Raw genomic sequence first — 12829 nt, 5'->3', positions numbered from 1 at the left:
TATAATTCTTGATATGGTAATATCCTTGATGAATTTTCTCAAACTCAAGAATGTGCTGAGAAAATGTTGTATTTCTAGGGAAATAAAGGAAATATGGTGCACTCATCTAGTTAGTGATTCAACAAGAAGGACATCATGCAATAATTTGTGACAAGAAATCTAGATAAACCTGTTTCCTAACAGAAAATGAGGATTCTTAAAACTTTTATGATTTGCATCAAGATTTACTCAATATGGCTTATAAATGGACAAAGGTATTTTGTATTTAAACATTACTGGAAGGAAACATATAATGTAGAAATTTTAAAATTCACCATATTAACCATTCTAATTGATGTTTACAAACCTAAACATAAAAATATATTACACTTACAGAGTAAAGAAGACTGTACTATACAACAAAATTATGAAACAAAGTTTTCCAAAGTATTACAGCTGAAGTTGCAAGAACAAGAAAGAATCAAACTAGAACGCAGCTGAAATATATTTAAAATCTAGAATCAGTACTGCATTTTGACAGGAAAAATGTGAAAAGAACCAAAGGAATTTTAAGCAAGAACTATTATAAAAGCTGTATCTGAAATTAGGGTTTACAAGATGGATATGATTCAGGTCCGTACATGACAGTGGGTAAGAGTTAGCTGCCTTCTATTTCAGGAACAAGCCTTTATAACCAAGGAAATACAGAACAAAAATTGGGGTTTACTACTTTTAATTCTTATTAAATTTCTAATGAAGTTTTTTTTTGTACTAAATCTTCATTCTTACTCCTACAAATTATTCAGAAAATGACCAAGAAAATTAAAAAATTTTAAAGATACACTGCACCCAGATGATAAATAGTGATGACTATGTCCCTAGTTGTATAGATTTGTACTTATCAATCTTCATCACAGTAGTGATAATATTTACTCTTCAGTACAGAATGGGGCATATTTGTAGTCTACCTGGTGGCTCAGTCAAGACTTCCAGCAATGCAGGAGACCCAGGTTTGATTCCTGGGTCAGGTAGATCCCCTGAAGAAGGAAATGGCAACCCACTCCAGTATTTTTGCCTGGAGAATTCCATGGACAGAGAAGCCTGGCAGCCTACAGTCCTTGGGGTCACAAAGAGTCGGACACGACAGAGCCACTTTCACTCCCTCATTTAACACATTACAACACTGACATGTGGATTTAAATACCTGATTTCAGGATTATATAAATCTTTCCTATTTAACATAAAGGCTGGTCAACCAATCAACAATACCTACATTCGAAGACACTACAGGCAGGAATACGACCTCACGTTCCAAGTTTTGGTAAGTTACTAGATGACAGGAGGGAAGGCTTCTCAGCCTACTCTCTCTACAAAGTTCTGGAGAAGGAAGTCTCATACATTCCTCCCAAAGGGAAACAGATTATCTGATTGGTGAGAGTGTAACAACCACTGAAGCAAGTTTTTGCACAGACCTTAGGTGTGCAGGCTCCTACTCCAGTTGTAAATCCTGCCTTTCTCAGGTAATGGCTAAGAAAACTCATTTGATAAATGAATTCAATAGTTCTCTGAGTGCCAGTGTTGTAGTTCTTGAGATACATCAGTGAATAAATCAAAGATCCTTACCCTCAAGGAACTTACATTCCAAAGATGGAAAGAGATAATAAACATAATGAATAAGCAAATTGAATTGTATGTTAATAGGTGGTAAGTGCTCTACAGGGTAGGGCAAGTAGCAGCAATAAATAATATTGTACGAGTAGGTCTCAATTGTGAAGCTAAAACTTAAGTGAAATTTGAAAGAAGTAAAAGAATGAGGCAAGTGGATATTTAAGGGAAAGTCATTTTGGGCAGAGTGAACAGCTGTAGCAAAAATCCTAATGCAGCAAAGATCCTGACATATTTTTTTTAAAATAGCAGAGAAGCCAGTGTGAGTGGAGATGAGTGAGAGGGAAGGATGGTAGGAAGAGTTCAGAGGACCACGGGACACTGCACGCTACTGCAGGGACTCTGGCTTTTACTCTGGATGAAATAGACCACCTCTTAGTATTAAACAGAGGCGTGAAATGGTCTGACTCACATTTTAAATGGATTCCTCTGACTGTGGTAGTTTTTTTTGTTTTTGTTTGTTTGTTTGTTTGTTTTGTGGTACACTTTTAAAGGGGAGTTGGGGGCAGAAGGAGGTAAAAACAAAGAGATGACATTCTCTAATAGTTAGAATCCTGCTGGGAAAGATAGGTAAGTGTTGCATTTCTCAAACTTCTATTGGAACATACTTTTACTCCAGGCCCAAAATATTTCTGGTGATGGTTGAATTCTATATATATACTTTGAAGGCAGAGATGGCATGATGATCCTGACACTTTGGATACAGAGTGTAAGAGACAAAAAGAAGAGTCAAGGATGACTTGACGCTTTAAGTAATTTACTTACCTTCTCTGGTCCCAGTTTTCCTATCTGTAAAATGGGCATAATTACAGAATCAACCTCATCAAATTGTTTAAAAAGTTAAATAAATTAATACATGTTAGATATGATGTCTAAAATAGTGTTCAAAAGGCTCCTCCTTTCTTCTAGTATCTGTCTCAGGAAGTGTTAGTTCCACCAAGTGAAAAAGACCACTGTGCTTTCTCTTTCAGCATCTTATCCTGAGTAGGGGTATGCAGGGTAACCTTAGGGGGAATGAGCTGATTCTGTTAGCTAATCACTTTTACAATAATAAAAGGACATTACTAGCCTTTGGGTTCTCTAACAGTTAGAATCCTTCTGGGAAGGACAGGTAAGTGTTACGATTCTCAAATTTTCTGTAAACTACTTTTACTCCAGGCCCCAAATAATTGACTTCAAATAGCATTTAATGGTTTCTATGAAGTAATCAAATTGCTCTGTAATCAGCATCAGTTATTTCTGAAGTACTGAAAGCATTACAGGCACTTTTGCAAATGATAATACTTGGAAGTTTGTTCAGTTATGAAACAGTGACACAAGAATAAGGCACAATGTATATCTGAAGTAAGTTTAAGTTTTAAAACTATGCTATAATTTTAGAAAAAAGTTTACTAAATGTCAAATGCTACTTATTTTTCTAACTATAAAAAATTTAGTTAGAAAATTCTAATAAGACAAATTTAGGATGGGAAAAATGTGTGCATGACTTGTGAGCAAATAAAATTTATTACTCAAAAAGCCAATCTGAATTAGAATGCAGAATACAGCAACAGAAGTGACTGGCAGGATCCATCACTTGTAGGTAAAGGCATCTCTGATCCAATAAAAAGATCCTAAGCAGTGGTTTCTAGAAAGCACATACCATACTCGTAGAAAAACGTTAGGCAAAGTCTGCCAGAACTGCCAACAAAAGGGGTGTGGAGGGGTGTGTGTCACTCAGTCATATCTGATTCTTTGCGACCCCACGGACTGTAGCCTCTGTCCATGGGATTCTCCAGGCAAGGATACTGGAGTGGGTTGCCATGCCCTCCTCCAGGGATCCTTCCGACCCAGGGATCCAACCTGGGTCTCCTACCTTGCAGGCAGATTCTTTATCATCTGAGCCACCAGAGAAGCCCCAACTAAAGTGGTACATAATTGCTAACTACAGATACTAGGAAGGTGTCAACAAGGAAGTGAAACTTGAAATGTAAACTTGAAAGGCAAACAGGAAGAAGCTAACATGGAGATCGCAACAAAGCACTGGAAACACAACACAAAACTGCCCTCATGAACTTTCCATCTACCAGGAAAGCATGAGGAAATGAGGCAAGATTATATTAAAATGTGACAAGATGATTCTTAAATGTATATTAAGCATCAGAATAATGTTTCTCTCTTAATTAGCAATTAATAGTCGGCTATAACCGTCAGAAACTAATTGGTTAGGAGGAAATGATGAGACACTCAGGACACTACAAATCACTGTGGAAGTTTAGTGGGGACCCAAAACCCCTCACAATCCTTCTTTACATCCCGGGAAATTCACTACCCCCATTTTCCACATAGGAAAATTCTTAATCACTATTTTGAAGTACCTTTTACTTACCCTGCTACAACCCTTTACCGACCACACTTTAGGAAGTATGGGCAAGATACAGACGCTAATCAATCACCTAGGCATTAATCAACTAACATTCAGCAGGAGCTCTTGTTCAAGGCCAGTCCTTCTTATGTTCTGGATTTCAGTCACTCTTGCCTTCTCTAGGACCTTATACATGGAGTACTGCCACTACCCCATCCCTCACCCACCACTCACTTTCCTCAAGTACACACATGCTCAAAACTCTCTCACCATAAAACTTCAGGCAAATAAAACAAAGAAGTTATAAATTTAAACCCCTTTTTACCTACATCATCTTCTAGCTACTGTTTTTTATTTTCTTTACTTCCCAAGCTCACCTAGATAAACCTGGCTGTGATTTATCTTTGCTGTCTCCACTTCTGCCTCCAACAAACTCACTCCTTGACCCAGTGCAACTTGGCTTCTGTCCCCACCACTCCCTCTACTCTCAAAAAGCCACCAAGGACTTCCTAATTATCTAGAACCAACATAAAAACTAAGAGATTCTCTTACAAATATTCACTTTCTGAAAGAATCTGAATAATCAGCAGTTTTAAATTTTATCCAATTTCAAATGCATGGATGTGTGCATAACCATATCACCAAAAAAAGCATTTTAAATTAAAAAGCTGATTACTGCAAAAAGAAAAACAACACTGACCTGCATGGGTACAGGTTCCTTAAGATAATACCCTTCAACAATTTGTTCTTTTCGATAGTGATCTATGATGTCCCCAATGCTGTTAAAATAAAAATTACTAACACTGACATAATTTGTCTCATAAAAATTGCAAATCTTAAAAATACACACAAACCTTGTTAGCAAGGATTATCTGTTTGCAAGTTTTTTTCCCAAAGTATATAGCCAGAATATATTAATAGAATATATGATCATTACAGTCACATTACTTTAGAAAAGCAAGAATGTTCCTAATATTGATTTACAGGTCAGAAATATTTGACTCAGAGATTTCAATTTTCTACACACTACTCCAAGCATCACTATGTGAGGAAAGGATTAAAAGTCTACTTTTTTTTCCTTTTTTTTTTTAGACAAAAATATCTGAGAGTTTGAGCAAGAAATGACAGACAAATCACATTTATTTAGCAAGTAGTTAGTTCAGGTTAAACTTAAGAATTTTTATCATCCAAATGATAAATTTATCAAAAGTTATCATTTACATACTCTGCTTTTATAATAAGATGGAGTCAAAAGACAAATAGAAGGTGAAAGAAGAAACAAAAAAGGGAGGGAGGAAGGAAGAAGGCAGGCAGACCAGGAGCTAATCTTATATGTAGGATTACAGCTATAGCAGGAAAGGCTTACTGATGATTTTGATTAAAACACTATAAAATATATTTGGAAAATATTACAAATAAAAAACTGAAAATGACATTATATAATGTATTTTAACACAAACTTTAGCATGAGTTTTTCTAAGTATAAAAATGTTTCTCTATAGTCAGTTTGCCATTTTACTGTCCTAAATATGTAAAACCTAGAATTTTTAACTTTCCTTTAATACACTAGAGGAAAGGATATTTTAGTGACAGCTAGGCAACATTTCTCAAAACATCTTGTTAATTTATCAATTGATTTTTTCATGGTTTTCCTACTGATCCAATAACTGTTTTATATACACATAGGTGTATATTTATATATAACTGGATATATATTCACTTTTTTTCATAGTTCTTCCTACTGAAAGAATAGTTGAAATGTATATATCTTTTATCTTTGGAGATACATATGTGTATATACACACATATATATTTATCACTGATGATAAAATATCTTTGCCCTACTACAAAATTATTTAAAATTAAATATAAATAAAGTATAATATTAAAAAGTAAAACAGAAGAGTTGAAAAGATTAATAAAAAAAAGTACAGATGAATATGAACTAAATACCAGAGACAGCATTTAACATGATAGGGTGAGGGGAATGAGACAAGCAAAGAATTTTAAAGGTGAAAAGTAGGAACCAACAATTACAAATTAATACCAGCTTGGGAACAACCTAATATTGGTGGGTAACAATATCAGTAAGTCTTAGGTCATTCTTTAACTTTTTTCCTATTAAAATGTCTCACTGATAAAAGACTAATACATTTTCTTAGATTAGATGTTCTGTTTCCTACAGATAATGTATGAACTTACTAACAAATTTGCTGCAAATAACCTGTGCATTAATAATCAAAAAATTATATACATTATTTTGGAAGAAATAAATTATTAATTTATATTCATGTTTGACAATGTCTAAAAAATCCTTGGACATGATGACTAAATTACATTAAATGTCTTATAATTTCAAATATTACAGAGTCAGAAACTTTTATATAATTTTGATTCTGATAAACTATTATTTATGATATTTCAACTCTACTCACCAAAAGTAAAAGAGAACTATAAATTTCTCCCAACTTACCTGTTATAATATCGGCCTCCCATCATAAACTGATTGTTTGGTGTTGGACATATTTTAAACCGCTGAATATTTTCACTGGTCCGAAAATAAAGTGAATAGTCCCCAGGAGTATTATCTGACGGCCTCACAAGAAAACTGCAGACTTGACCAACTGTAAAAATTAATCTGTTAGTTTTATTCCCTAATTATCAAATTACAAAAGAAAAAGAGTTAAGTAGTATAATTACAAAGTACATTCAAAAGCATATACAAATTTTAATTTTCACCAGGTACTTGTTTTATAATAAAAAATCTTAAGGCAATTATTTTTTTGTATTTTCTGGTTTATGAGTCACAACCACCCACGATGTTACTTGTCTTTATTACATAAAAATACAGGGCAGAAGTTCACAGCAATGACTTCTGGTTAATAATATACGTATCTGTCATAACTTGGAAAGAATACTGTAACCACAGGTAGGGGGTACTGGCTAAAACTGCTACACTGTTTGCAAATCTCAGAATAAGAAAAGTGAAAAAAAAGTTGAAGTGAATTTTACTTTCGCATACTCTGTACTTAATACTTCTGATTAAACATTAAAAAGTCATAATTATAATAAAATAGTAGCAAAAACTTATAAAGATAGATGAAAACAACTATTTGTGTACCTAATCAAAATTAATACACATGCACGATATTTCATTTAAAAGCCATGATCTTAAAAAATCATAAGCAGCAAATCATATATCAGATATTTCATATTAATTTTAGAGAAGTCTTTTTGACATCTGCAATTAGCAATGACTCTTACCACTGATGCTTTTCTACCTTTTCTCTGTTTAAGTCCTAATGACATAGGAAGGATCAGAACTTGACTGCTTTTGGGAAAGCACAATGAAAACTTAAAATATCAGATGTTTTTCTGTAAGTTACTAATAGTTCCAATCATCAAGCCAAACCACTTGCTACCAAGTAGTTTTATGTTCAATACAAAGAATAGGAACTACTGCAAAATTGTGCCTGCAAGTGCTTATGTGTACCTTTCATGGCGGGAAATCACCAGCCTCTTAAAAGAGCACATGACCCAAAGGAAATAAAAACTAATTTAAGAAAATTAAGTTTAGTTCTTTTTTAATTTACATGCCTAAAACAACAGTGAGTGCCTCAGGTATTTGGTGCAAATTCAAAAAATATAAACTATATTCAAAATTCAGTAAATTCATTAAAATAAATATTTTGGTGCCACTTTGAAAGCAGATAGGATGTCACTTTGGTTTAGCATTTCATCTGTTACTACCATATGGCATTATCATGTTCTTTATTTCTAATCTATATCCTCACACTATAATTGAATACTTAATAAAACTGCCTCAACTGTTTCAGAAGAACAAAGTATTATTAAATTAAATGTAATGCCCCATGGCTTGAATAGTAACTCAGATAACAGTTTTAAATAATCAGTAGTTTATTCACTGCATACAGAAACTACTGAACTCTGGTCGTTTTTTTTTTTTTTTTAAAGAACTAAGACTTACAAATTACAGATTATTAAACTTGTCTGAAGGCCTTCTAAAGTATGGCTTACTGAAGACATATTTGGTAATTAAATTTAATCTTAAGTTTTAGTTAGGATGAATGATGGAATACTTTTTCTTTTAAATAATAAACCCACAATACATTCAATTTTTATTTTGCCTATCTCTGTAACAACAGTTTTATGAAATATTAAAACAACTATATTTTCAAGAAGGCCCAAGTATATAATTCTACAAGTGTATAAAGATAAATTCAAGAACATTTGCTGTGCCTAAACAACAAGAAAATGAAAACATAATATTGCTCTATAGGAAACTTATAACAAATTATGGTATTTATACAATGGAAAGTTTATGGTCATTAAAAAGAATGAAGTTTTAAATATGCAGATACGGAATAATCTCCCAAAATATGTATTAAAATGAAAAAAGTGTGTTGCATGTTCCTGTGAGAATGTGTGAGGAGGTATGTATAAAGGTATACACTGTGGTAAGGAAGGCAGGCACACACAGACAGAAAACTTCTAGAAATACAGGAAAAAACTCATCTGGCACTGCTTCTAAGGAAGACTGTAGGAGCCTGGTCCAGAAAGAAAACACACTGTGCACTGAATTTTATACTGCATGTATGTTTTCAGCTAAAAAACACCAGAAATACCAATTTCTCTGTGCTGGGCAAGAAATTACAGTGTGCATAAAAATCAAAAGAATGCTAAAGGCAAAACACATGATAAGTGTTGTTTTTTCTTTTTAAATAACATTAGAAAAGTAAAGTGAATATACAAGTACCTGTCATTAGTAAATTATAAGCTTCTTGTTTGGAAATTTTCCCATGGAACCATCTTAAAAAGAGAATAAAATATGTAAATCAAAAAGTCTTTCTTGCTGTTAACTAAATCAAAACTAAATAACACAATACAGTTAAGTTTAATTCAAGCTGACATAATGAAATAAATGTAATGCAATTCAAATGACCTTATTCCTTTGACATTTATTACTATACTTTGTAAACATCTGTAAACAGATGTTTTGTAAACAACAAAATATACAATGGGCCATCTAGTATGAACTACAATTTCCATATTAATTACCAATACAAAAAATAGGATTTAATTCTGATAATGACAAATTATTATCATAGATAGTATTCTGTTTTTTTCTTTTTATTAGGAGTGGGGAGTGGTACAGGTAGAGCCCACCAAAACTGCCAAAAAAGATTAGTCAATTAATTTTCTCATACTTCTCTCAAAGTGAACTTCCGTGAAAGTTCTCCCTTTTCAGTCAATGTGGTGTACTGATACTTTACAGAAAGCCAGACAATAAGATTGAGTGATGAGAAAGAGTAGATATCTGTTTGAGCTAATGGCCTATCATATCAGATTGCTACAATATTTTCTATTCTGATACTTAAGACTTTAGAAAATGTTATAGAAGACATTACAGCCAAAATCTACTGCATATAATATTTAAATAATTTACCTCAGAAAAAAATGATACATCTGGATTTAAAAAATTAATTACTAGTGATTAAATTACTTAAAATCTCTCATGTACCTGAAGGACTATTATCTATCTTGCCAATTAACACATGTATGTTAATACCAAGCTGACAATATATTCTCAGGGTCTGGTATAGTATTTCACTTTCCAACTTGTTCTTTTCAGTCATGATTAAAAATAATGCTGTAAAATTAAGACATATAATTGCCCTAAAATCCAGTGTTACAAGTTTAGAGGCTGTTCACCACTGTTTTAAATTATCTACATTATTACTGGTCAGAGTATAAAATAAAACTGGATTTTTATCTCTTCACATGAATAAAATGTTAAACATTTAAATCCTCTTTTTAATTTTATTCTAACAATTAACTCATGAATTCAAATTCCCTGAGGCTCCCACTGCTAATTATGAATAAAGTAAAACAAGTATACAATATCTGGAATAGTCCAGGTTGCCCTAAAAAGCAGTAAAGTTCCATACTGCATTCAACTATGGCCGAAATGACCATTTATTACAATGCAGAACAAGATTTCTGTATTCTAGGGGAGAGCTGATTAGATGACCTTGAAGGCCTATCCTATACTTCTATAGGTAGAATAAAAGAGAAAAGGGGAATATAAAGGTGGGGGTGGGGCGGGGTGTTGGGCAACAAATGGCATTTATACAACAAATCAGCAATACCACTTTCTGAAAGGATTAGATCAGTTTCCTCACTCAGAGATTTACCACCTATATGTAAAATGAATCTATTTCAAGCACATGGTTTGTATCAATAATAGAAAAATGGGTCTGTGACCTTAGGAAAGACCTCTTTTTAGTAGAAAAAGGAACATAAATATTGTGTAACTATAAAAAGAATGTAGAAAATATAATAAAGCACTGTGATAGGTACATGCTGAGGGCATTTTTGGAATAACAGAGCACCAATTCTGTAGGGTGTGTAAGGGAGAAGATTACAGAAGACTTGCTGGCAAGAGTGATAAATGAGTTAAGTCTCTAAGTAAGAATAGGCATTAACCAACACAACAGAGGGGAATTCTGGCCTAGGAAGTAGCTTGAGCAAAGGAGAAAAAACAGTGATACACATTTGCAAGCTGGAGAGGAGGATATAAAACTAAAAATGACAAGAGATGGGACTTGTAAGGAAACAAGGGCTGGATCAGGAGAACTTTTCAGACTCTGCTAAGGTAGAAAATCAGATAAGAATTTTAAGTGAAAAGTAATACAGTCAGATACATGTTTTAGGTGTTCTAGCTGTTGGAAGAGAGGATTTGAGGAAACTAAAGTGTCAAGCAAAACTAACTGGGAGGTGATCATTACATCAAAGGAATAAAGCTAGTTATACCTTCTGGTTAGTCTCAAAGAGCACTCCAGGATGTTAATGAGGATGCTCTACTGCCAGTCAACACCTTAAGAAGTTACAGGGAGCTGACAAATACATAAAATAAACCAACAATGCAAATTTATCTTATGCTAAATACCAAATGAGTAGAAAATTATGAAGTTCAGAAAATGGAAAAATCACAATTATTAAAAAAAAAAGATTTCCCAATGCCAGTGGGAGTTACAGTTTATACTTAGAAAACTGGACATAGCTTTAGATATTTACTGGTATTTGACCTCTTTTTTTCCCCTTTTCAAAAACAATCCATGGCAACTAAGAAGTAATCAACAGGAAAACAAAGTGTGAAGAATTATGATATTCATAATGTTACTAATGTACTGTTTACTGTTAATCAAAAAGTCGTTAGTTTGGTGATCTAAGAGCTGTATGTAGGTATAAGCCACCTTCATTATCACTAGGTCCTTAAGAAAATAGAAATCAATTCTTGAGTCAAATAAATTTTTTAATCAGCTCAAAAAAATATCACTTTTCTTCTAAAACATTTTTAGATCAAAGTTTTCCAATTAGTAATTGTACAGTATATTTTTTCCTTTTAATAATTAACACAAACTTACATTTTGCCTTCATGTGGATCTTCTTCCCGGCCCTAAAGGGGAAGACATCAAGACAGTATTTTATGTAACTATTAATATATTTTTGATTAAATTAATAAAATTGTATCTTCAAATATATCTACACCCCAACCTTCATATTTATTTATGTATATACAGGAAAAGGTGTTTCTGTTTATGTAAAGTCTTTTCAAAACTCTTCCCCTTAGTCCCTCTCTCTCTCTGCGATTATTCTAATCCAGGCACTTTTCCTTCCTTTTCTTAAACTATTAACAGTAGCCCAACTAGTATAACTACCTCTGTGCCCCACACCACTCCAATATGGAGTCATCAGTTTCAACTTCGACTCCGCCCTGCATTAAGAAACACCAAACAAAACAAAAGTAAACAAATTTTAAAAACAAGACCTTTAACACTTCTCTACTCCCTACAATTCCTCACTTTACAACCAGAATCCTTTATCATATGGATATCAAGTCTACGTTTCCGATCTCACTTCTCTTTAGGTATCTATATACTGTAACCATGGTATATAGAGGCACATAAACTGCCTCTTTGCTAATCTACATTCTCCCACCACTGTCGTTTGTTCTTTTTTACTTAGAATGCCCTTTCCACTCACTACTTTCCTAGCTATTAGTTAAAACCTAAACTGTGTAGGCAGGATCTCTCAAACACAGTGCCTACTCTATAACACTGCGTCCCTAAAACATAAATATCAACTTCTACTCTGAATAGAAAAGACATCTTTCATCATCTCTTGAACTTTATCTTACTCTATTAGATATTGCTATAATATACTGGGTGATATTAATTTCATTATCATGGCTATAAGCATCTTAAGACCTTAGTCATTCTTTGTTAATACCAACTACCACCAAACCACTAGCACAAAGCTGGGCACATAATTTTCACTGAGTATCTGTTGAATTGTAGTCCTAATACCCAGCCAGTATACTGTGGCATCAAGTTTCCATTGAATAATAAAGGTAGGAATAGAAAAATGGGCTAAGTATATGTAGATTTATTAATACTTCTCTCAATTTGGTCCTCACTCAAATATCTAACCAAAGTAAAACCAAATACTTGCTAAATGCCTTCTATACTACAAAACACTAAAAACACAAAATGACATAAAAACAAAATGCATTATTTTCTCACCCAAAGGGGAGTTTACAGAATAAATTTATTTTACAATGTAATGGGATACAAAGTTAACAAGGTGCTATGGAAAAACACAAGAACAATTTAGTCTCAGAAAGCATAAAATCTCTCTGAAAGAAAAAAGGCAACATCTGAGCTGAACTGAGAGACAATCAGATTTCCCAAATCAGTCCAGCAGGGTAGGAATGTCAAGGAAGATGAAAAAGAAGAGGCATAGAGACAGCCATTCATT

At 33.2% G+C, this 12829-nt stretch overlaps 1 protein-coding gene across 1 annotated transcript in view; it reads right to left on the bottom strand.

The window, feature by feature from the left end:
* Nucleotides 1-12829, bottom strand: part of RASA1 (RAS p21 protein activator 1) — a 109853-nt gene that overhangs the window by 30974 nt on the left and 66050 nt on the right. The window contains 4 exon segments of the mRNA NM_174449.2: nt 4689-4767; nt 6462-6612; nt 8766-8818; nt 11437-11468. Coding sequence (NP_776874.1) covers nt 4689-4767; nt 6462-6612; nt 8766-8818; nt 11437-11468 — 315 coding nt within the window.

The sequence above is a fragment of the Bos taurus genome, chromosome 7 (genome assembly GCF_002263795.3).
Source record: "Bos taurus isolate L1 Dominette 01449 registration number 42190680 breed Hereford chromosome 7, ARS-UCD2.0, whole genome shotgun sequence".
NCBI classification, from domain to species: Eukaryota; Metazoa; Chordata; class Mammalia; order Artiodactyla; family Bovidae; genus Bos; species Bos taurus.
The sequence above is the reverse complement of the archived record's forward strand: the minus strand, read 5'-3'. Positions and strand labels throughout refer to the sequence as shown.